This window comes from Psittacula echo (genome assembly GCF_963264785.1).
Source record: "Psittacula echo genome assembly, chromosome: Z".
NCBI classification, from domain to species: domain Eukaryota; kingdom Metazoa; phylum Chordata; class Aves; order Psittaciformes; family Psittacidae; genus Psittacula; species Psittacula echo.
Window position 1 is genome coordinate 1,450,126 of NC_137742.1, and position 26,517 is coordinate 1,476,642.

At 43.8% G+C, this 26,517-nt stretch overlaps 1 protein-coding gene across 1 annotated transcript in view; it reads right to left on the reverse strand.

The window, feature by feature from the left end:
- The window catches only part of DCC (DCC netrin 1 receptor), a gene marked incomplete at both ends in the record, with an annotated part of 627,385 nt that overhangs the window by 153,610 nt on the left and 447,258 nt on the right, over positions 1-26,517 (reverse strand). The window contains 2 exons of the mRNA XM_080637247.1: positions 5,756-5,894; positions 7,143-7,291. Coding sequence (XP_080493373.1) covers positions 5,756-5,894; positions 7,143-7,291 — 288 coding nt within the window. The remainder of the gene's footprint in view (positions 1-5,755; positions 5,895-7,142; positions 7,292-26,517) is intronic.

Genomic DNA, 26,517 nt, shown 5'->3' on the forward strand with positions numbered 1-26,517 from the left:
AATTTTGCTGCATACACGAACATAACTGATACACTCTTCATCTTCGTTCAAAACAAGAAATAAATCAAGACCTGATCCAGCACTGAACTCAATCACAGCAATACTGGATGCCTTTATTCCTTGCTCAGTGTTCAGTCAAGGAGATGTTTTGAATTACCAAATCAGAGACCCAGATTTAATATCTCGGGTTGCATAACAATCAAGAGAGCTCCCCGGCAAACCCAGTGCCTGTAAGATTACAATTACTGCCTCCAGCTTTATATCTTGATCAAATAAAGAAATTGGATGCGCCTGGTAAAATTTGTTTTTTGTTTATTATTCACAGCTTAATTATGCCATTAGAGATTAGATAAGAACTCATTTTACCTAGTGTTAGCTGTGCAACAAGAAACGAACAGAGACAGACACATCCAGCCTCTTTGTCTCAGCATGGGGGGACTCAGTGGTAGAAGAAGCCCTGAATATGCTTGAAGGAGCCTTGCTGCCTGTCTTGGGCCAGGTGTCTAAAGGTAGGGAAGGTAAACCTCACTGCTGGATACTTACTGATGGGAAAAAGGCTCACACGGCAAGGCACTCAGATTTGTTGTGTTTGTTTGGTTTTTCTTTTTTGATAAAATCCCAGACTGGTTTGGGTTGGAAGGGACCTTAAAGCTCATCCAGCTCCAACCCCTGCCACAGGCAGGGACCCCTTCCACTAGAGCAGCTTGCTCCAAGCCCCTGTGTCCAACCTGGCCTTGAGCACTGCCAGGGATGGGGCAGCCACAGCTTCTCTGGGCACCCTGGGCCAGCGCCTCAGCACCCTCACAGGGAAGAGCTTCTGCCTAAGAGCTCATCTCAATCTCCCCTCTGGCAGGTTAAAGCCATTCCCCCTTGTCCTGTCCCTACAGGCCCTTGTCCCAAGCCCCTCTCCAGGTTTCCTGCAGCCCCTTTAGGCACTGGAGCTGCTCTCAGGTCTCCTCTTCAGGAGCCTTCTCTTCTCCAGGCTGCCCCAGCCCAGCTCTCTCAGCCTGGCTCCAGAGCAGAGCTGCTCCAGCCCTCACAGCATCTCCATGGCCTCCTCTGGCCTCGCTCCAACAGCTCCACGTCCCTCTTGTGCTGCTGCCCCAGAGCTGGATCAGGGCTGCAGGGGGGGTCTCCCCAGAGCACAGCAGAGGGGCAGGATCCCCTCCCTGAGCTGCTGCTCACGCTCTGGGGGTGCAGCCCAGCACACAGGGGGGTTCTGGGCTCAAGCGCTCACTGAAGCTGGGTCATGGGGAGCTTCTCACTGACCAACACCTCAAGTCCTTTTCTGGGCTGCTCACAATTTCTATCTGGTGAAATAGTGACTGAAACAAGTGCTCCAGGTAACTGAGTCTTGCTGGTGCAGGCACAAACTCCAGCCACCAAACAAAATATGGGTTGCATCAGGAAACTCCTGTGTAATTCTTGCAGGGGAAAAGGAATAGGAGGGAAACAGGCTGGTACTTCTTCCAAACACATAAGGAGAGACTGGATAATTTGGAAGGAATTCACTATCCCAGGAGACATGGCTAATGGACTGCTACAATAAGGGACTCCCTGGCGGTGTTCAAGGCCTGGTTGGACAATGCCTTGGGTGCCATGGTTTAGTGTGAGGTGTCCCTGCCTATGGCAGGGGGGTTGGAACTGGATGATCTTAAGGTCCTTTCCAACCCTAACTATTCTGTGATTCTACGATTCAAGGACTCAGTTCCCAAAAAAGGGTGACAGCCATGACACCATTCACCTCCTGTATATCTATGCTTGTAGGTCTGAGCACTGAGTTCTGTTCATGCTTTCATAAATGTCCTCACAGCCTTCTTCTCCTCACCCTGCTCTCAACTCTCATGCAAACACAGTAACCAACATCTAAAAAACTTCATGGACTGTCTCCTGCGTCAACATGAACTTCAATCTTCAAATTTTACTTAACCCCCTCCCCAACATTCATATTATAATTATGGACATAAATTATATTTAGATCAAATACTCATGAAGCGTGAAATAATACTGTCTGCCCATTGCAGGGACTAAATGCATTTTGATAATTCATAAGCATGATAGCTCAAAGCATTTCTGAAATGGCACACAGCTTGGCCAAATATTCTCTGAGCACTATTTCAAACTGAAAATTAAGCTTTAGAGAAACAGTATGTTCCTTGATCTGGTGAATGCTGCCTGGGATATGTGGCCTGCACCTGGAGATGCTACACGAAATTCCTTTGATTCGAGGGCATTTCTTCAGATTACATCCCAGAGCTTCAGGCAACATTTTTGCGTACAGACCTACAGGAACTAATAGTACAGGCTTTCTTTTTTTTTTCTTAATACAACTATATACCCTATTGTATGCTATACAGCCAAAGATTGGTGTGGAAAGAATAACCAGCTTAAGCATGCTCTTGCGAGGAAGGCAGACTTAGAAATAATGCTGTCATTTTCAAAAGAGGAAAGGAAAGGCAGACTGATCTTCAGACTTTTCTCCCATTTTTGACATTTACTGCTGTTTCAGACCAGCTTCAGAAAAGCAGCACAGGGGCGTCCCATCTCCTTGCCCAGGGGCTGCCCTCTGGGTTTGCCTGCCGATGCGAAAACAAACTGCCAGAGACTACACGGATGTGATGCGAAGACAGCATGAAGCGAAGACAAAAGGGAGCCGGTTGTGACAGGCAAGGTGCTCCATGTTATGGTGTTGTCACTCCAGCAGTGGTGCTCGCTGCCTGATGATGTTGCTAAATCTAAGTTTAGCTGGAGGATGGGTTGCAATCAAAACAGCATAGAAGAGCAGCCTGGGGAGCTGCTCTCCTCCATGGGGAGGATGGTAGCAGGGACTCAGGAACAAAACCTGCCCAAATCCACATGTGTGTACAGGCAGCTACAGACTTTTCCTTTTCTTTTATCCTTCCTTTATCTCCCACCTATAAAATAGGACAGATTGAATGTCTTTCCCCCTGCTCTGTGTGGGCTGTTAGCTCACCGGGGCAGGAGTTATTTCTTGCTGTTTTATTGTGGATCTTTCTGGCAGAAGTTGACCTTAACCCTGGGAAAGGTCAGCATGGTACCATAAAAGAGGAAACTGCAGAAAGTTTTAGTGCTGCGGACTTCTTTTCTCTATTCCCTCCTTTCTTCCCTGGGACAACTAGAACCCCCATCACCTTCACCCAGGCTTGGCCAATGCCAGGCTTTTGCTCTGGCTTTTTGGCTGTTCTTCATGCAAGAGAGCAAAGTGCTTTCAAGCAGACCCAGAATAGTGAGGATGAAGAAATATTATAGAATCCCAGACTGGTTTTGGTTGGAAGGGACCTTAAAGCTCATCCAGCTCCAACCCCTGCCATGAGCAGGGACACCTTCCACTGGAGCAGCTTGCTCCAAGCCCCTGTGTCCAACCTGGCCTTGAGCACTGCCAGGGATGGGGCAGCCACAGCTTCTCTGGGCACCCTGGGCCAGCGCCTCAGCACCCTCACAGGGAAGAGCTTCTGCCTAAGAGCTCATCTCAATCTCCCCTCTGGCAGGTTAAAGACATTCCCTTGGCCTGTCCCTACAGGCCCTTGTGAAAAATCCTAAAAGTATTTTCTCTTCTACCTGCTCCAAAAAAGGGGAACACTGGGAAGTTGTAGCCAAATGACTTCTTTGCAGAGCAGGCTTCTGCTTAAATACAGAGTAAAATAAACACCATCTCTTTCCAGATTCCTGAAACAAGGGCACCTACGCACACTACTCTTTTCTGGAATAGTCTCATGCAAACCTTCTCGTTAGCACTGATTTTTGTTCGCAGACAGGTAAAGTGTTTTAAACACTTGCAGAAGATAATTTTCAGACTCATGAATAAGAATCTTTCCCTTTCTCATTTATGGTGGTGACATTTAAAACCAAAGTGGAGCACAGGGCTGCAGTTTTACACTTCACAGTGTGAATTAAATCTACATACATTATGCAAAATATTCATTTTCACTTGTTTTCCTTTTGTTTTTATAATTATAAGTGTGAAGTAATTTATTCTGCCAAGATCCAGCCTCTATTACAAGGGAAAACTGAATTTGCTGGGTAGACATAAGTAGCAGTTGAAAAAAATATTGCAGAGGTGTCAAACGTACAATAACAGTGCCAGCCGAGATGTGGGTCGTGAAGATGAATCCCATTGAAGATGCAGCCCAGGACAACACAGATTAAAACAGGACTGAGGTTGTCCAGCTCCCTCATGGGATCTGTACAGCTTCTACTAACCCTGCCCAGAAACTGGTATTTTTAGTTGATCAGATGTACCATTCAGAAGCAACCGGGTTACCAAACAGCAAATTGCCATTCTTAACCTTGCATAAATTTTCAGCTTTTCAACTTTTTGGGTAGAATAACAAGGGAGAGTTATCAAATTTCTAACAAAATTAGATAAATATTTGCAAATACAAAAGATAAATATCAGTCACCTTGGTTCTCCATCCAATTTTTTTGGGTTTTTTTCCTCTATATTAGAATGGAGGATGTCATTAATCTACAAGGCCAGGTTAGAGAGGACTTTGAACAACCTGGTCTAGTGGGATGTGTCCCTGCCCGTGGCAGGGGGATGGAACTGGATAAGCTTTAAGGTCCCTTCCAATACAAACCAATTTGGGATTCTGTGATTCTGTGGTTAACAGTGATTCTTTTATGTGACTGAGGCGCACACCAGGCTCTGTTTCTGGATGCGCTCATTGGCACAGGTCATCTGCTGCACTTCTGACGACAGAAAAGCCCAGTAAGCTTGACATACATAGCTGAAGCCTGCAGCAACATATTTCTTGCCTACTCCCATTTTTATACCCTCATGTAAAAGTAAACATTTTTTTCCCCATGAAAATGACCTTAAATTAGTGATCCAAACCCAGGGCAGGGCCACCCAAAATCCAAACCTTGCTTTATAAGTATGAATGAAAAATAACTTGCTTGAATTTTTATCAGAAGGAAAATCAACTGTTTATAAACCTCACTTTAAAAGCTTAATGCTCACCTCATGTCACCTTTAAAGAAAGTGTTGTTATGGAAAAATACCCTCTGGCTGTGGAGCTCTGTCAGGAGCTGGCACATCCCTGAAGCCTCTGGAGCCTGTCTCCAGTCTGGCTTCTGTTTTGTGACCTCCAACCAACCCTTCTGAAAGAATTTTCCCTCTATTTGTATAGGTTTTATACTTATGTAGCTCAAATGACTTCAATGAAGTTATTCCTCTTTTAGCCAGGTGTGGGGATCAGGCTCAGTGACTTCAAGAGGAGTCAGGCATGATAGCAAACATAACTAAGTGTTTCTGACTGCAAGGTATAAGTCAATTTATCTCCTGGAGCTTGCAAGCCATGGGATCACAGCACAAGCTCGGGAAGGATGCTGGTGCAGCCAGTGTGATGAGCAGAGATTGAAGCCCTGACACATTTGTTACCCTTGTGTTTAAAGCACAAAGAAAACTCAGGCAGTTGGCTCTTCACATGCAGCTGTAGTAAAATAGTGTCTGTTGAAATGCTCAAAGGATACACCTGTGCCTAGGTTAAACAGAAAATAGAGAAGTAGACCGTCCTTATCACTAGACATAGAAATAATGAAATGAACCAATTATCCTTGGAGATGAACACCAGCTCAGAGGGTACCACTCCAGGAATGTACTGAACCTCCTATTTCTGTCCTGCACATTCAATAACCTCCTTGCTTCACTGCTGCTTCTTCCAAGATATGGTGGCAGAAGAAGTCTGATAATTGCAACCAACAGACACAACCTGCTCCCTCTATCCCCACTCACCATCCGAAAGTGTGGTGATTGTCACATCCTCAGTTGAGACACCGGGGCCATAGCGGTTGTAGGCGAGGAAGCGTAGGGTGTACTCAGTGAACTTCTTCAGCCCCTCCAGCCGGTAGGAGAGCCCATCCACTTCCACGTGCTAGAACACAGAGACAATAAACCAAGGGGAAACATGTCAGCCAGTGCTGCAGCCATGCCAGGGGATGAAAGGATTAGAGACGAGCTTTTCACTCTTCGACAACTATAGCGAAATCCTTATTTAAGTGGATATAAAAGGCAATTTGTAACAGAGTGGCTCGTTAAAGCTCGGTTCTCGGCACTCATCCGCAGTTCTGCCCACAGCTTTGGCACGGAGGGGATTTTTGCACCTAATTGTTGTGTTTAGTTACATAGGGTGCGGGAGAAAAGGTGGGTTTTTTTTCTAGTTGAGCCCGTTGTTGTTACTCCACAGGTACATGAGAGGGAAAGAGGAAAATAAACAGAGAGTCAAATGGGAATATCAGAGCAAAGGAGGAAGCAAAATAAAGCAAGCACAGAAAAAGTGGGGATGGTCTAAAAGTGTCCATAGGAATACTGAAGCATGTGCCACAAGACTCTGATGTCTGTGATTATCATGTACTATCAGGCCAGAAAAAAGACATCTCCACTTTCTTCCCTGCTGTACTTTTTGCTAACAACCTTTTAAGGCAATACTCTTCCCATCAGCTCCACTCCTCGCTCCACAGCATCTCATCTCCACTGCTACTGCTGCATTCCTATCAAAACCTGGTTATTAAATGGCCAGTGGGAAGTGTCTGAGCAGTTTCTCAGAAAGCCAGGTTGATTCTTTGCCCCTCAAAAGCATGTGCTTGTGGCAGAGTTAAGAGTGTAATTAAGTGCACACCATCAACAGCAATTTTTACTGTAAGCATCTGCCAGTCTGGAGAGAAAACATATGATTTCTAGCCTGGATTCATATTATTTTACCCTCCTACTAGAAAGAAGTTACAAGCAGCAACTAAAAATCTATATTCTACAAAGATTACATGTACAAACTGCCATCAGTGATGGTTCTGCACAATGTACAGGGGGAGTCTAAGGGGTCTTTAGATGCTCTTCAACATTATTCTGAAATTTCAGTGTAAAACTGAGGGATGGTTGATAAATAACAGGGTGCCTCTTCTACCTTCTGAACTCTTTTTATACTGGTGGACATTTTTATTTTCTTGATTTGCTCTTTTATCACTGCTTCGTGCAAAGTTTTCCTAACCTGGAGGATTTATCTGTAGAACCTCTTGCTCTGAGCCTTTCTAAAGACCTGTAGATGCCAACACCAAACATCTCCTTTTCACAAATATCTCTTCTTCCTTTTCACAGTGGGAGAAGAACCACTCTGGTCATTGCTCACCTGCTCTCTTCCAGTCGCTGTCTCTGTACAGAAGAGTCTGTAGCCTTGGACGGGGCCATTGGCATAGGCAGGAGGATCCCAGGAGACGAGAATCGAGGTCGGTGAGGTAGACACAGCCCGCAGGTTTTCCACTGGCCCGGGAACTTGCACTGCATGGAAAGGAAAGGACAGTGTGAAAGCCCCATTCCCACATCACCCACCACTGCACCCGGACTCCGGTGCGTGGCATGAGCCAGCCCAGGATAAGCCTCCAGGGGTGCCCACAACAGCAAAGCTTCAGCCCATCAGAAAATCCAGACAGAATACAAAGGGATCCATGGAAACCCCATGGATAAACCCATGGAAAATACACTGCAAAAAGACCTGTTGCAGATCTAGGAGCATGAACGCATCAAATTGATTCTGTGAAATACTGAAAAAGGCTTGTTCCAGCTATGCAACAACTCTGTGCCTTTGGCTCAGAGGATGAACTTAATCTTTAAATTGAATTTCCAGGAACTAATTGGCACAGATATCTAAACCACTCAATAGATGCATTTATTTTATGGTAGTAGGAAACCAGAAACTTGCAAACCTGATCATCCAAGACCAGCTGCAGTAAAGAACTGCCATTAGGAAAACTCACAGGCAAACACCAACACACTACAATCATCTCATAAACACACCAACTGAGAGCTTAAAGTGCCTTTCCAGTTAGCGATGTGTGTTTCTGTCCCAGCTCTGTATGTACCAGCTTGGTGCTATTAAATTATAAATTGATCTGGTGCACCGCAGCAGGCTTTGGTTTCTTTCAGCAAGCAATTGTCTTCAAGATCCCTCTGTTAGCTTTTACTTAGCATATTTGCTCATGTTGTGCACATGAAGCTGTTTGTGCTATCTGTTTAAACTTCTTTATGCGTTGCTCACTCTATTTTAGCTGCCTGAGTGATCACAGATGATGGCTGAGATGAAGCGTTAAGGGCAGTCTCCTTGGCATGCTCTAATGAACAAGGGAGTTCACAAAGGCTAGGCTCTAGGCTGGTATCACCACATCTAGCAGGGGCATGAAATTGCTCCTGCAAGGCCCGAGAAACCTGGTAGCAGGATGGATTTGGTCAGAAGACATCCTAGAGCTCTTCACATCAAGCCCTGATGACTGGGCTGATCTTGAAGCTGACCTGCTTTGTGTAGGGGCTGGACCAGAGACCTCTCATCATCTGCAACCCCTAACTTGCCCTCAAAAGTTTGGCCTCACTAGCCAAAAGCTTCAACATTAATATGTAATCCTAGTTCTGCTCTTAAATAATATTCTTGTGTTTGTACGGTGCCCAGCACTTACAGAAACTGCAGGGTTGTAACAAGCTCATCTTACAAACCAAATAACATCAACAGAAGTGCTAAAATATCCCATCCTTGAAACTATTACCTGGTTTGATTAGTTCTGAAAACAGAGAGGCTTGCAATAGTTTTAGCCTTCAGTAGAGATCATTTGAAATGTAAAATTTATATCGGCCTTGACAGCAGGTCATGCTGGTGGGTGAATAAGCACGTAACTCCTCCTCAAATGACAACACAAACCAATCACAGAATCACAGAATAGCAGTATGGGTTGGGTTGGAAGGGACCTTTAAAGCTCATCCAGTTCTAACGACCTGCCACAAGCAAGGACACCTTCCACTACAGCAGGTTGCTCCAAGCCCTGTCCAATCTGGCCTTGAACACTGCTGGGAATGAGGCATTTCCGTTATTTATTATTATGAAATAAATCCTTTATTTGGTAAAACAATCCCTGATAAGTGCTAAGGGAGCTACCCTAGGTCACCTATTGTAACAGAATCAAAGAATTGCTAGGGTGGGAAGGGACATCTGGAGTAATTCAAACCCCCTGCCAATGACTGTGTCTTAAAATGCACCAATTTCAGCCTGAATGCAAATTATCACACATCAGCCACATCACACTTTCGGATGTCAGTTTGAATCACTTACAAAAACAAAAGAGCTAAGAAAGCTTAATAAACTGCTGCAACTACCAGCAGTATTTCCCCAGAAAATTCTCCCTGTACGTCTCTGCTGGACCTAGCCCCCATGACACCTGATGTTTAGAGATAAGGCTATCTATAGCTAGTCTGTTCCTCCATCTTGAACTTGAGCAAAACTGGGAGAGAAAAAGTGAGTAACTGGCAAATTTAAAAGTCAAGCAGAAAATCTTCAGCACCAAATATACCTTTTCACTTCCCATAAGGAGTGTCCTGTGGCATAAAACAAACTCACAAGCTGTTGCATGCATGGTAGATAACAGAATTACTGCTCCTAGAAGAGGCTTTCTGCACAGTTACATCCCCATTACCAGGCAGTTTCACACTAACAGCTCTTTTTTGTAAGCTCTGTGTGTGGTGAGCAGCAGAAGCAGACCCTGCGCTCCCTGGATCCAACCCTCTCCCACAGAACACGGGTTGCAGAGCTGGGCTTCCCAGACATGTCGTCAGCAGCACACAGATAGCCTTTGATCACAAGTAATTTCAGGTTTAGATGCAGTGTAGATACATTTAAGATATTTTTTTTCCTTTGCCCAGTTTCCCTTTTCATTCTATTTCAATATTTCTGACAGGCACTTTAATGTGCTTAAGGTCTCAGTATTTTCAGCACACACAAAGCATTTAATAATCTCTCCTGATCCCTTCTGTCAAATAATAATCTCATAAAAATTGGCATTAAGTTTTAAATCTTTTCCTAAATTCTTCTTTTTCTAAATAGCATGCAGGCCCTAGAACTGCTTTACATTCCATTAAAACAAGACATTAAATCACATTTCTTCTAAAGTCAGTCTTTTGCTACTAACAGCATTCTTTCTCTAAGAAAAAAGGATAAAGGAAAGAGGGCAGGCAGATGACTGATGCTTTTTCTCTTACTGGGGGCTCCACATAATGCTTCAATATATTCAAAAAATCACCGTTCCCTCTGAGAATGCCTTTCCACTCCCACAAAGGATTGGTTTGGCACTTCAGGCTGTTGCTGAAATACGAGCTACAACAATTGCTTGCAAAGAGTTCGATGCTGCTCTCACAACTGCCAGGTCTGGGGTTATTTGGTAGAATCTCTTTTATTCAACAGCAGTAAAAGCAATCAGGTCCATAGCCAGAAATGGTAGAAAGCTTCGGTTCTTTTGAATCCAATACTGATTTTAGAAATATGCATGAACTGCTTTTCTGCTATTGCTCATGTTGGCTGTCAGTGTGGCTGATCTTGTGTTACCAGGGTGAATAGCTGTATTCACACTGTGCTGTAAGAATATGCCTCACACTGCCCTAAAAAGCCAATGTTCCTGGGGCTCAGAGATGATACTTACCACAAACACAGGACATATGCCTTGATTTTAGGAATATACTATTGCAGAAATGACTACTTGCGTTCCTAACATACTTGTTGCTGAACGGTACTGTTGTTTCCAATCAAAGCTGGCCCAAGCCAAGAAGGCTGTCCCCTATGGAAATGTTATGTCTTGCTTTTAATCTTCCAGCAGTTCACAAATTCAACAGACCTTGGGCTATTTTGGAGCTCATCTGCCAGCAGTCCGTGTAATACCAAAGAGGTCATGTGCAGCTGGCGATAGGTGAAGTGCCTCCAGACAACATCCACAACTCATTGCCTCTCTTCATCTTACAGAGCAGTGCTGCACATAGAATCATAAAATCATAGAATGTTTTTGGTTGGAAGGGACCTTAAAGCTCATCCAGTTCCAACCCCTGCCACAGGCAGGGACCCCTTCCACTGGAGCAGCTTGCTCCAAGCCCCTGTGTCCAACCTGGCCTTGAGCACTGCCAGGGATGGGGCAGCCACAGCTTCTCTGGGCACCCTGTGCCAGCGCCTCAGCACCCTCACAGTAAATGTCCTGTGCCAGCTTCTGATGCACCACAGACACAGAGCAAGTTGGGAGCCTCCCAAAGGAGAAATGGCATTTGGATTCATACCTCCAGAGTGTGGTTGAGTCAATGCAGCTTTGATTTTGGGGTCAGCAGACCCAGAAAAACTGAGAAAGGGGGCTCCACAGCTTGAAGAGGGCAATAGCTGCTGGGAAGACCTCACTGCTTGTAGGGTATGAGGCCTTTAAGACCTCCAGAAATCCCACAAGTTTGATGTAGTGTAGAAGCAGAAAGGACAGGCATTTTTATACGTTGGTAAAAGCATCTCCTCATTGAGAGACTCTGGTATTGACCCTGCTCACTTTCAGTTGCTTAAAACCAGATGTCCACAAAATCAACTGCTCTTTAAAACCTGCAGGAACACAATATCTACTCTCATGAGCTCCCCTGCCTCAAACAGACATTTCCTCTTTGGTATTGTTTAGTCAAATTTCTGATAATAATAACTAATAAGAGACAAGCAAGACAGAAGTGCCTGAAATAGGAATGTAGGCAACTACGTCAGAAATTGCTTGGCAACTGCCTAAACATGACAAGCATATCTCTCAAATCTGACATCTTTACCAGTTTCTGAAGCTCTGCCTTCTGCACCTCAAGCCACCCTGCCTGTGATGGTGGGAATCTGGCTCATACCAAAGCTCCAATGGAGACCAGAGAAAGGAGAACCTGAACTCCTCGAGCACAGCTCTGGCACATAAAGGGTCAGTTACCCCAAGACTGTCACATCAAGCTGTATCACAAGATGATGACTTTCTATCAGAGCTATTGATAGGCTCCGGTCTTGGGCTCTAAGGTGTATTGATGAAGAATTATGTATGACAGCCTGTGGACAAGAATGCAGAGTACTAAAGATGACTTTGAAGTTGTCTTGAAGTTGAATGCCTAAAAATGAGATGAAAAGATCTCAGTCCTACTTGTTTTCTCTCTCCTTCTGGTCCCAGGGGTCTTGACTTTTACTGCCCCTAGTCCAAACCAATCTCCCACCTAATGGCCATGGGTCTCCTGGACTAAGTGTGCCATTCATGCTCTGAATCCTTTCAAGTATAAAGAAACATTAAACTTTCCCAGGAGAGAGGATGCACCAGCACCATGCTTTTATAAGGAAAGTAAAACCACTTCTCTCAACCCAATTCTTTTAAAGGAATATGCCTGTTAAACTTGAGTTAGGCTTCCTTGGTTTCCAGCTCTGTGTCAGGCTAGCCATCTCCATCTGCTAAAAAAAAGCTGCTTTTTAAAACATTTTTCCTGGTGATTTATTCTTCTCTATAATGAAATGCAATGATTAAAATGTTCTTGTTATTACATTTCACTTCGTTTAAACAGCTGGTTCTGTGCTGATCTGTGCTGAAAACATTTATAACATAAAACATTTATGAAGCCACTTGCAGTTATTGATAATAGAGTGCATGCTTTGATTGTGCCTTTGATTTCTCCCCTCCCTTCTTTCTCTGTAGTTAACAGCTTTAACGATATTTCATTAAAATCTGGTTCAATGCTGCACAGAAAGATGCAACTCCAGAGAACAGTGTAATTATTAACTCTGCAAAACCTGCTTACCCACACTGGGCACACTCTGAAGACATGAGTTATTTGGCAGGACTGCTACGGATGCCTCCAGTGTTATCCAAAAGAGCTGGTGGTGAAGACAGCTTTTGGAAGCAGCTGTCATTTATGTTTTCACAGATTCTTCTGGTTTTCATTAGTTTGCCCTCTAACTCTTCACATAGTGCTCAGCTGTGCACCACAGATGGATGCATGAACCTAGTATTCTTTGATTTGTTAAGGAATGTGGGACCAGGGATAGTACCACCAAGTGATGCGATAGAGATGGCCCAGATCTGAACTCTACAGTGAAGGGAAAATGCCTCTTTGGGGCTGCCTCTGCCAGAGGAGGTTTGGAAATGTGTCCTCTTCTACGCTTCTGCTGTGGAGAGGCAGGGGTCCGGGGAGAAAAGGTTGCTCAGGGGACATGTACATCACCAAAGACCATGAATGTACCAGTGATCCAAATCTGGACCAAGAGGCAAGATGGGAGTATGGTGTTAGCTTCTTATCCCAGAATGCACTGACAGGATGACAGTGATCAGCAGGTCGAGGGAGGGGATTCTTGCTGTCTACAGGGTGACCCACTCTCCAGTCCTGATCCAGCTCTGGGGCAGCAGCACAAGAGGGACGTGGAGCTGTTGGAGCGAGTGCAGAGGAGGCCATGGAGATGCTGCGAGGGCTGGAGCAGCTCTGCTCTGGAGCCAGGCTGAGAGAGCTGGGCTGGGGCAGCCTGGAGAAGAGAAGGCTCCTGAAGGGGAGACCTGAGAGCAGCTCCAGTGCCTAAAGGGGCTGCAGGAAACCTGGAGAGGGGCTTGGGACAAGGGCCTGTAGGGACAGGCCAAGGGGAATGGCTTGAACCTGCCCGAGGGGAGACTGAGATGAGCTCTTAGGCAGAAGCTCTTCCCTGTGAGGGTGCTGAGGCGCTGGCACAGGGTGCCCAGAGAAGCTGTGGCTGCCCCATCCCTGGCAGTGTTCAAGGCCAGGTTGGACACAGGGGCTTGGAGCAAGCTGCTCCAGTGGAAGGGGTCCCTGCCCGTGGCAGGGGTTGGAGCTGGATGGGCTTTAAGTTCCCTTCCAATCTAAACCATTCTATTATTCCATGACACATGGGTCTGGTCCAAAGCTGCATCAGCAGAGGTTTAGACTGCACATGAAGAAGCCATTCATTATAGACAGTATGGTTAAAGACTGGAACAGGCTTCTTGGGGAAGTGCTTGATGCCCCAAGCCTGTCAGTGCTCAAAAGGCATTTGAATAATGCCCTTAACCACATGCTTGTACTTTTGGTCAGCACTGAAGGGGCCAGGCAGCTGGGCTAGATGATTATTGTAGGTTTCTTCCAACTGAAAACATTCTTGCCAAATAAGTCCTTGGCCAGAAATGTGCAGCAGAAGCCCCTCAACACCTTCAGAGGCACCTCATTAATAGAGAAACTTTAAAAAGTACCTTCATTACTCACATTTTCACTCCCATCCTTGTTTTGCCTGACATTCAAACATTTCAGTATGTATCTCAGTGCACACTTCTAGGAGTTGAACCACTGTAACCAACCTGTCAGCCCTGCTACTAAACTCTGAGACATTTACAAAAAATTCCCTACTATTATTTTTACACTGTACAGATGGGCTCTATTTGTGGCAGGTAAGCCACAAGATTGCGGATGAAGGAAGAAGTCTATTGTAATAGTTCGCACTGGGGAGAAGATCTCTCTGAGAATCAAAATTTGTTAAGATTTCATTAATGTCAATAAGCTGTTTGAGAGCAAATACCAGGTGCAAACATGAACACTAAAACAATACCATCAATAAAGACACATTCTGCAGTCAGTGAAATAAATTCAGTCAGAAAACAGGCTTTTGTTACAAAATCCATCTGCTCCTGGGTGTTGAAACATGCCCTGCATTTGTTTGAGGTCTGAAAAATGGAAGGAAAACCTCTCTGAATGGAAGGGCATTTACAAGATCTGGAGGCCCCGCTATGCACTTAGGTGAAATGGTAACATCCACAGAACTAAAAAGAACTCTTATTGACTTCAGCAGGGACAGAATTTCAACCTTTTATTCTGAGAAACAGTGCCCAGAAACACAGGGTACAGCAATCCTGGCTCTGCTCTGACTTCCAGAGGGAGCTTGGATAAATTATTTAATGCTTTTATGCTTCAATTTCCTTCCCATAAAATGGCATAATAATATATCTCCTACCCATTCTTTATCTTACCTATTTATACGGCAAGATTTCTAGGGTAGGAAGAAAGGTCCAGATGAAACAAAGATGAATGCATTTCAGACAGAACTGAGACAGAATTTCAATTCCTATATCCAAAGCTATTTTAGAAACTCTTGGCAGCAGCTCATTTTATAGAACATCTTCCCTTCGACCTTCTTCTCCTGGTGCTGTGTTACTGCAGAGGACCAGAGTGGTTGTGGCTGAGCACTTCATAAGCTGACAACTCCTGGTGAGACAGGACTGGTGACTGCAGCACCCAGGTTCCTAATGGGAGCTCAGCAGATGGTTAGTCAAACACGCCCATGGGCTTGTATCTACCACAGATACAACAGATATGAAAGTGGCCAATGGACCTACTTGAATTGTTTGAATGATTTGTCACTGTCCAGGAATAGCAGGCTGGAGTCCTTCCCTTGCTCAGCAACAGAGGTTTAACAGTCTGCCTCTGTCTCGGATCTCATCCCTCCCTTAACTCATCCCTCCCTTAAATTTGTAGAAATCATGGCACAAAAGGCCTCAAGCCTAGCTGAGGTCTCTAGACACAGCTGTCCTACAAATAAAACCTGTCTCTTTATAGGGGTAACCTTGTTTCTGAGCAAAAGGTTTCAGAAGAGATTTGTACCACTATTCGATAAGACTCAGTGGCTTTGGATCAGGTGGAGGCACTCAGCTGGTCACTCCCCTGTGCCCAAATCAGGCTTGGTGAACTGCATCTGGAATATCGTGTCCAGTTCTGGGCCCCTCAGTTCAAGAAGGACAGGGAATTGCTTGAAAGAGTCCAGCGCAGAGCCACAAAGATGATGAAGGGAGTGGAACATCTCCCTTATGAGGAGAGGCTGAGGGAGCTGGGTCTCTTTAGCTTGGAGAAGAGGAGACTGAGGGGTAACCTCATCAATGCTGACAAATATGTAAAGGGTGAGTGTCAGGATGATGGAGCTAGCTTTTCTCAGTGATGTCCAGCGATAGGACAAGGGGTAATGGGTGTAAACTGGAGCATAGGAGGTTCCATGTGAACATCAGGAAGAACTTCTTTACTGTGAGAGTGACAGAGCACTGGAACAGGTTGCCCAGGGGGGTTGTGGAGTCTCCTACGTTGGAGATATTCAAGGCCCAGCTGGACAAGTTCCTGTGTGATGTACTCTAGGTTACCCTGCTCTTGCAGGGGGGTTGGACTAGATGATCTTTTGAGGTAACTTCCAACCCTTGGAATTCTGTGATTTCATTTCCAGCTCATTACCAGTGCCACAATTGCCATTGTTCTAAGAAAGCTGAAGGGAGAAAATTGCAACCCAGTGGTCTGCAGGTCAGCAGAGATTTCTGGATGAATCTCAGCAAAATGACACACCTGTGCTCCTGTCCAGAGTGCGATCAGACAGTGCCAAAGATACCTGCCAAATCTAGCTGGTGAAACACTGTCCTGCATCTCACCAGCAGCAAGTGGAAAGGACAACCATGCTGCTTGAGGACAGGCATCAGAACACTTCCTTGAGGGATGTACGGATGGAGAAAATGCATGCTCGTGTGAAAGAGCTTCCAACTGTGACATATTTCATACTGGTACTGTGAAATCTTCATCACTGTCAAGTGCCTGTCATAGAATCATAGAATCCCAGACTGGTTTAGGTTGGAAGGGACCTTAAAGCTCATCCAGTTCCAACCCCTGCCACGGGCAGGGACCCCTTCCACTGGAGCAGCTTGCTCCAAGCCCCTGTGTCCAACCTGGCCTTGAACACTGCCAGGGATGGGGCAGCCACAGCTTCTCTGGGCACCCTGTGCCAGCGCCTCAGCACCCTCACAGGGAAGAGCTTCTGCCTAAGAGCTCATCTCAGTCTCCCCTCGGGCAGGTTCAAGCCATTCCCCTTGGCCTGTCCCTACAGGCCCTTGTCCCAAGCCCCTCTCCAGGTTTCCTGCAGCCCCTTTAGGCACTGGAGCTGCTCTCAGGTCTCCCCTTCAGGAGCCTTCTCTTCTCCAGGCTGCCCCAGCCCAGCTCTCTCAGCCTGGCTCCAGAGCAGAGCTGCTCCAGCCCTCGCAGCATCTCCATGGCCTCCTCTGGACTCATTCAAGCAGGTTCACACTTACCCACATCCCCAAACCGCCGTCTCATCTGCGTGCAGGGTAAACCCTGCCACAGTGAAGGGTGCTGAAGGTGGTCTGTCTGTCCTACACTGCTCTTGGATGAGGGGATCCAGTCACAGTCACTGTGCCTCTGCCTCTGCACCACTCTTTACATCAAGGACCTATCAATATGGAGATTTCATGCAAATGGTGAAATTCCTTTATTTGCATACTTGATTAACATATGTTAATCTGTTCTTTTCTTTGGTTTTTTTTTTTTTTTTTTTTTTTTTTTTTTTTAGATAAGAGTGGCTATAATTTTCTGTTCCTTCTTGTCAAGTCAGTCAAAGCAAAGTATTTTGCTCACATAATGGTGCCTTTGCATCTCAGCAAACCTGGATCAGAATTAGACACTGAAGCTTATTATTTATAAAAGCAATGATTAGGTGGCAAGCACTGACTTCTTCATATCAACTTCCTCCATGCATCACTAAAAGGCAGGAGTGGGTGGCACAGGAAAACCTCAGAAATGGAATATTCCTTTTCTCATTTTGAACATTTGGAGTATTTTCCCTGAAATAGGTTATTTTTGGTAAACATGGTCTTCACAGACATCAAGACATTTGGAAAAAAGGGCGACAACTTTTTCTTAGCAAGAAAAATGAAGCAAAGTAATTCCATTACTGAAACATCCATTACTTACATTTTCAAACAAAAATATTTATTTTCTAATTTTTTTTTTTTTTACTTGCACCAATTTTGGTATTTTCAAAATTTTTACATACTGAATGACAGAATAAAACACATCGTTTCACTAATTAAAAAAACAGGAAAACAATTAAGAATTGTTTTTCCTGTACTTCAAAATACAAGAGCCTCCAGTACTACGATTTCCTGTGATCCCTAAAACTCTGATCCTTTCCCTTAACTTGCTGTCCTCAACCTATAAAAAGTTTGATGAAAAAACGCAAAATAATTTTAACGAAGCACAAAGAGATATTTTTTAAACAAAATAAACCCTCACTATTCTTTCACAAGTGAATTTTAAGTTAACGAAAATGGGCAGAGAAGAAGATCTGTTAAAAACCATTGGAAAAAAATTTGTAATTTCACACTATTTAAAACCTCTTAGAAATACCTGTAAGAGCCCTCACTAACTGTGAGACTGCCAAGGCTCCGGAGACTGAGAGGAGAGGAGGTTCTTGCAATTCACCTTAACACTGCAGATTGCTGCTAGATCAAAAGATGTGTAAAAATCCCATCTCTGGTGAACCAGTATTTTTACAACATCCTAGTAAGATTACCTTTTGCTGCTATTGTGAACTCTTAGGAGGTCCTAAATGATTACACACATAACCCTTGAGATGTAAACAGCTGAACAAGTCTGGGACTAAGATTTGGACCTAACTGCACTAAAGCTCCATCAGGAGTTTAGAAAGCAAGGGGTCCCACTCTTAACATTGTGACTCAGCGGGAGGGTCTCCCTCCCCTTTCTGCATCTTTGATATCTGGGTAAATCATTCTAAATCAATTCTAACTAACTCCTTTGCATGTTTCATGAATTCCTATTAAAACTACTCTTGCTAATACCTTTGATGGTGATTCTTTGAGTGATCCTCAGCCGTCATGACAGTGTCTCAGAAGAGAAAGTCTTCCTGGTATGTTGACCGTATCAGTAATTAGACGGAAAACAGCCCTTGAACCCTTGAAACCATCACTGATTCACATCATGTTGAATGCACCAGTAATTCTGTCCTAAGCGTGAAGCTATGGAGATACCTACTCACGAGTGCAATAATTACAATTCAGTGTACATCTGATATAAATTTCAGTATATGTTAATACACATCTGATATAATACATATTCGTTGTTTCCTGCATTTCTTCCTCTGTAGAAATCATAGCACAATCACAGGACACCAAGACTTACAAAAGTCTCATAAAGGGAATGCAAAGGCATTTGAATTCACTTTTAATTACAATTATTTTATACAACAATGCAACTTTCTAATGAGACTCACACTTTTCAAAGCAGACAGAAGAGCTGGTCAGAAAAAAAAATAGACTAAACAAAACCTCCAAAAGAAAAGATTTTGACTTCATTATTTCAGTTAATTAAGATGAATGATGAACAGCAAGCAATTTGTGTACTTTAAATTGAATCCAAGACAATTTGAAAAGGAATAATTTTATTTTCTGGGTTTGATTTGGTTTTCTGTTTAACTCGTAGTGTACCAAGATGGTAACAAATACTCCCACTATTAATAACCTGAATCTGCCTTCATAGAAAAGAAGGGCTTTCATGATATCTTCAAAGGATTAAGATTCCAGTATGTCTTCACCATTGTGGCCATTTTAGAACCAAAGGGATGGTGATATACAGGAACAGAACATTTTGCTCAACGCTATTGCACAAGCCAGCTGGAACTTCAGAGAGCTTGTGCAGTCAGCACTATGGGTCAGTTGGAATTAAACGAATATTTCACCAGGTTCCCTTACAGCAGGTGGCTGCAGGGGGGACACAGTTGGGGTAGAAAGGTAACTGGTAGCATGACCACTGCAAGATTCCGGGTGGAAATACCCTCAGTGTTGGAGACTATTCCAAAAGTTGGAAATTTTTAGCAGAATAAATGTTTTTGAGAATCTGATCATTGTAAAGATTTACAGAGCTACTGAAGAACTGACCACATGCTCACCTGCTCCTATTTTTACTGCTCTAAATGGAAGGTCAGAATCAATCAGAGCTTCAAAAAAGATGTGCAGAATATTTTCTTCTCCTCCTTTGCTACATTTTTCTAAATTCTCTAGGAAGCAGGATAGCATAAATAGTAATTTTTCTCTTATTTAAACCCTCCTTGTTGTAAGTGGCGTTTTACAAAACTCTTAATCAGCCTCCCCATGACACACAATGAACCATATCTTCAGCAGGTAAGTGCAGATGGAGTAACTGAATCTAGCTTAACGTACTGCATTTTGTTCCACAAGTAAAATTAGAAATTCAATGGAAATTGAAAAAGAAATAAAAGACTGAGAAAAAGACCACGGCACTAAAGCTAGCCAGAGTCTGAAGAATAAAACAACATGAGGTGATCTTTAATCTCAATTATCAATGCTAGCAGCCTCTATTAACCAGCCCTGACTCCAGTTTAAACGTATCTAAGAAGCAGAAGCTGGCCTGACTGCCCCGCAGCACATACAGACCCAGACACAGTGCGGCAGAGGTGTCTGGGCAGTGTGGGAGGTGGCAGCAGGAGCTGGCAGTTGGCTTTCCATAAGAAAACAGCTCAGATTCCCCAGAAAATGAAATTAATTTCTACTTTATTTGAAATTAAACCTGATCTAAATAAACACAAACGAAGCAGAAGATAAAATTCATACCACAGATATGTGCAGGGCATCTGAATTCATATATTCCATTGCAGAAAGCAGCACTAATAACACCAGAGCCAGGGCAGGAGCATTACCTGGACTGTGCTGGGGACATCACCAAGAAGTTAGAGCTAGACCTCATCCTGCTCCTGCGTCAATCTTCTGCAAAGTGAAGATCCTTCCTGTGAGGGTGCTGAGGCACTGGCACAGGGTGCCCAGAGGAGCTGTGGCTGCCCCATCCCTGGCAGTGTTCAAGACCAGGTTGGACACAGGGGCTTGGAGCAAGCTGCTCAGGTGGAAGGTGTCACTGCCCATGGCAGGGGATTGGAACTGAATGAATTTTAAGGTCCCTTCCAACACAAATGAGTCTGGGACTCTATGAAGCAACTTACAGGAGTTGAGACTAAAGCAACCCTACTCCCTCAAGAAGAGAGATAAGAAGACAAAAAACCCACAAAACCCCAACAAAACAGCAGAGGGAAAAAAGTGGATAAGAAGCCAAAAGCAGGATTCTAAGACAGAGAGAACGCGACACCTCCACCTTTTCCTTCATGTCTACCCAACTTCTAGAAAGAAAGATGCGTTTCATTTAAAGCAATTGAAAACCTCCTCACCCTTACAATGCTCCACATAAATTACTCATAAAATTAAAGAACCATGCAGGAATGGCATAAAGTTACCCCAGGGTGTATTTTACTGAGCCATTATGGAAGAATACATACAAATGAGGAGGATATTAATGACTCCACAGAAAACATTTTTCAGTACTTCTTCACCCTTTCATCAAACGATAAGAAAGATTCACTCTCAAGGCACTACACCAGAGATGCTTAGGTTTCTGCCCACCTCAGCTCTTTTATATATTCATAAACATATGAAATACATTGAATATATATATAAATATAGAAATAACCCTGCATCCTGCAAAATCGACACTGTGTGAAAGCAAAGCAGCCAATTCCTTATTCTGGGGACCTTTCTGTACACACAAAATTTGGCAGGGTGAGAATGAAGACTCAGGCAGACTTTTTTAAAATTTTAAAATAATATATGCAATGTTGTAAAAGGATTGATGGGTAGGTGGATGGTTGGATGGATGGATGGATGGATGGATGGATAGATGGATGGATGGATGGATGGCAGGAGTGCCATGTTATCTGTTCGTCACTTTGACAGCCGATGCAGGATGGACTGCAGCAGGGAAGGCTGCTGATGGACTAGCTATAGTTCTGTTAAAAATTACTGATTTTTGTTACACCAGCACTTGATGAACAGGGAAATCCCTGTCATGAAGATATTTTTCAAGCAGCTTGTATAAATCTTTACCTGGGCATGAGCAAGGAAACAAAAATAGTCATGGACCTAATTAATAGCCCAGGTTACAGCAGCCCTGTAAAGATCATCAAGCTGAGAGAGCTGAGCTTGTTCAGACTCCTTAAGGCGAGACCTTAAAGAAGCTCCAGTGCCTAAAGGAGCCCCAGAAAACCTGGAGAGGGGCTTTGGACAAGGGCCTGTAGGGACAGGCCAAGGGGAATGGCTTTAACCTGCCAGAGGGGAGACTGAGATGAGCTCTTAGGCAGAAGCTCTTCCCTGTGAGGGTGCTGAGGCGCTGGCACAGGGTGCCCAGAGAAGCTGTGGCTGCCCCATCCCTGGCAGTTTTCAAGGCCAGATTGGACGGAGTTTGGAGCAACCTGGGCTAGAGCACCATTTATAGCATCAGTATTGTCATTGTGACTGAAACTGATACCCAAAATAGCTGAGTAGGATGCAAATGTGGCGTTAGAGCTCTTTGTAATAGTCAGCATCCAACATTGGTGGAGTGCAGCCCTGCTTGGAGACCCTTATGAGACCTGAGAAGTGAACAATCTGGCACCATCTCTGAACTGGTGTCTAAAAGGGGGGGGTCTGATAGAAGTCTTTAGAAAATTTAATTACTCCAGCATGTACTGAAGACCAAAACTCGGTTATTTCTGTCAGGTTCAGATACTTTGAAATCGTACTTTTTCTCAGAAAACAAGCTGATTTTTCTTTTCTTTTTTTTTTTTTTCTTTTTCCAAACATACTGAGTCTTTACAGATCTGATGTGATAAATCAAGCACCAGTTTGTTGTCCTTAGTGGTTGTATATTTTTCTAAATAAGCACACACTCTTTTATCATAAAAATAAAACTCAGGTCCTTTGTACGACCTGACTTAAAAATACAGATCAAAAGAGTGTTCACAAACGGTGTAGATAAGCCCTCAGTGACATGGCTTAGTGGTGGCCTTGGCAGTGCTGGGGAAATGGTTGCACTTGATGATCTTAAAGGTCTTTTCTAACCTAATTGATTCTATGATTCTATGTTTATTCTGTAAACTTAATTTGCACAGATCAGCATATAAGGAAGAGATTATTGTTTGATAAAATTGTCTTTCCTTGCTTTTTCATGTGAAATTTCATTGTATTAATTTTAATGGCCTTTTAATTATCTATGCGGGTTTGACATTTGTATAAGAGATGATTGTCAGAAGAGATTGCAGTTGAAACTTTCTCTTTTTAACATTTGCTGTGCAACAACTTCAAAGAATATTGTCTCCACTGAAAAACCTGTAGAAAAAAAAAAAAACCACCATGAAAACAAAAACTTTAATAGCTCCTGGTGTGATTCCTCTAATGCAGTATTGATGGTGCTTCTTGCTGCTGGTTGTTTTAGCAAGAAAACTTAGGTGCAGCCAGTGAGTGATAAGGGGAAAAAAAAAAAAAGGGAAAAGAACAAAGTGACTGATTTCTGAGGTTAGATGTAGCATCCTCTAATGGGAATTGAAAGTGATTACAAAAGCATCTAGGCAGACATGGATCTCAGTGGCCAAAGTCACACAAGTCTCCTGTGCAAGCAGTGTTACCTCCTAGCCATTGCAAAAATTCACCCCAAATCATAGAATCATAGAATAGTTAGGGTTGGAAAGGACCTTAAGATCATCCAGTTCCAACACTCCTGCCATGGGCAGGGACCCCTCACACTAAACCATGTCACCCAAGGCTCTGCCCAACCTGGCCTTGAACACTGCCAGGGATGGAGCATTCACAACTTGCTTGGGCAACTCATTCCAGTGCCTCACCACCCTCACAGTAAAGAATTTCTTCCTTATATCTGTCCTGGTTTAGCAGTAGCAGTCATTTTTTCTACTGGTGCAGTGCTGTGTTTTGACTTTCGACCTGGGAATAATACTGATAAAGCCGATGTTTTCAGTTGCTGGTCAGAATGTTTACCCTGAGCAAGGACTTTGTGAGTCTCATGCTCTGCCAGGGAGGAGGAGAAGCCAGGAGGAAGCAGGGACAGGACACCTGACCCAAACTAGCCAAAGAGGTATTCCATACCATAGCACGTCATGCCCAGGATGTAGAATGGAGAGTTCCCGGAAGGGCTGGATCATGGCAGGGTGGGGGTGAGGTACCGGTTGGTGAGCGGTTGTATTCTCTTGCTTGTTATTTCCTTTATCATTATTACTATTAGTGGTAGCAGTAGTGATTTGTGTTATACCTTAGTTATTAAACTGTTCTTATCTCAACCCGTGGGAGCTGCATTCTTTTGATTCTCCTCCCCGTCCCTCCAGGAGCGGAGGGAAGAAAGGTGGGGGGGGAAGTGGACTGCGTGGTTCTGATTTACGGCCTGGGCTTAAACCACGACAATATCTAACCCAGACTTCTCCTGTTTAAGTCCAAACCCTCTATTTCTGTTTCAGAATTCCCGTTTTCAGGATATTGGGGTGGGAAGCACAGTTCCTCTCTGCTGCTCCCTGCCTCAGGGGGGTCAGAGATTTGCTCCTCAGTGTAGTGCAGGAGTGGGTAGCCATATGGGGACACAGCTGGGCTTCTCTTAAGTAGGTATAATACCAATTCCTTACCTCAGAAAGATACAGTAATTAATTATTCCTTATAAAGCCCTTAAAGATGGTTGGGTAGAAGTCAGTGCACACTGCACTAAGTTACTGGAATGGCGATGATAAGAGGAGACTTTATGAGGCTGAAGCTAGACCATTAGGTTTCTTTGAGGCACACAAACATGCCTTCCTATTCATCTTATCTATCTTTCACCAACTAACACACACATTAGGGAGACATAGATCTATTAGGAAACTGGTTTTAATTCATGAGGGCTGTGAAAAGAGGTGAGCTGGTCCCACAGCAAGAAACTGCTTTCAAAGCTGGGGTGGACAATTTCAATCCTCCTTGTGAGTATAGATGCTTTTTTTTTTTTTATTCTCTACTACCAAGCTGCTTTAACATCATCTTGAGGAGCCAAAATAATAACTCACAAAGTCTCCACATGTGGTATGAAAAGATTAGACATAGCTTAAGCAGTCAGGGATTTAAATCTGGACTGATAATACTGTAGTGAAATTATATACCATAAAAGCAGTGAAAAAGGGGTTGTAGTTTACTAAAAAAAAAAGGAAGGAGGGGTTGTTAATCTGGGGACAAAACCCTTCATATAAATCCAGCCCATACATTCCAGATGATTATTTCAAAAAGCTGGAACTTGTTCTGTTGATCTTTTAAACTGATTACCAAGCAAATGTATGCACTTTTAGAAACAGGCACTGACAGACATGAATTTCAGATGTCCTTTTTCATCAGCTTTTTCTTCTTTAACAATGCCAGATTGCATAATACTTCTGATACTTTCAAATAATATGAAAATTCAATTTATGTGCAGCCATGTAATTTATTGTACAATAGTTACAGCATGTTCTAAAAGACAGCCACATAGAGGCTGACTTCCTCCCAGGACCAGCAAGAGTTGTTTCAAAATGATAACATAATTTGGTCAACAGTAAAAAAGTACAAAGAAAAATGGAATGTAATATTTTCTACATGCTCAAACTTGACACTTCAGAGAAATCTTGAAGTTATTAAATAGGAAAGATATTCCAAATGTTTATGCCACACATAAAACAGAGTGGGTAACTGTGGTGCGGCAGCTTCAGACTGTATCAGCAGGGGGTAGTGGTGCCTGATTTTCATTGGTGCTTTGCCAGGGGGAAGGTATTTTCTTGACTGAAATGTTATTTTGCTTCTGTAGATATATATACACAATATATATATAGACTGCAAACATACAGAAATGTGTATATGCACATTTGTGAGTGTGTGTCTAAGCAGTGATAAATTGCTAACATAAATGATGCTAATCACAGAATCACAGAATCCCAAGGGTTGGAAGTTACCTCCAAAGATCATCTAGTCCAACCCCCCTGCAAGAGCAGGGTAACCTAGAGTACATCACACAGGAACTTGTCCAGCCGGGCCTTGAATATCTCCAACGTAGGAGACTCCACAACCCCCCTGGGCAACCTGTTCCAGTGCTCTGTCACTCTCACAGTAAAGAAGTTTTTCCTGATGTTCACATGGAACCTCCTATGTTCCAGTTTACACCCATTAACCCTTGTCCTATCACTGGACATCACTGAGAAAAGCTAGCTCCATCATCCTGACACTCACCCTTTACATATTTGTAACCATTGATGAGGTCACCCCTCAGTCTCCTCTTCTTCAAGCTAGAGAGACCCAGCTCCCTCAGCCTCTCCTCATAAGGGAGAGTTCCACTCCCTTCATCACCTCTGTGGCTCTGCGCTGGCCTCTTTCAAGCAATTCCCTGTCCTTCTTGAACTGAGGGGCACAGAACTGGACACAATATTCCAGATGCAGCCTCACCAAGGCAGAGTAGAGGGGGAGGAGAACCTCTCTAGACCTACTAACCACACCCTTTCTAATGCACCCTAGGATGCCATTGGCCTTCTTGGCCACAAGGGCACATTGCTAGCTCATGGTCATTCTCCTATCCACCAGGATGGTTACTTAATACCTTATTTTCTATAGGCTCACATTCATAAACTGACTTTGAGAGGATCACAGAGTCACAGAATAGTTTGGGCTGACCTTAAAACTCATCTGGTTCCACAGGCCACCAGCAGGGACACCTTCCACTAGAGCAGCTTGCTCCAAGCCCCATCCAACCTGGCCTTGAACACTGCCAGGGATGCAGCAGCCACAGCTTCCTTTTCAAGAATTATTTCCACAAAAAGGGCTGGGGTACAACCTTGCTTCTGTTTGCACATGGCAGTAACTGCAAATAAAGGCAGGCATTGAAGACATACCTAAAATTCAAGGCCATTAAGAGAAATAGAAATAGCCGTATCTAGGGTGATTTTTCACTAACATCACCGCTCTTGGGGGTTTGGGAAGCAATAACAGGGAGTAAGATTCATGTTTTGTGATAAACAATGCTAAAGACACAAAAAT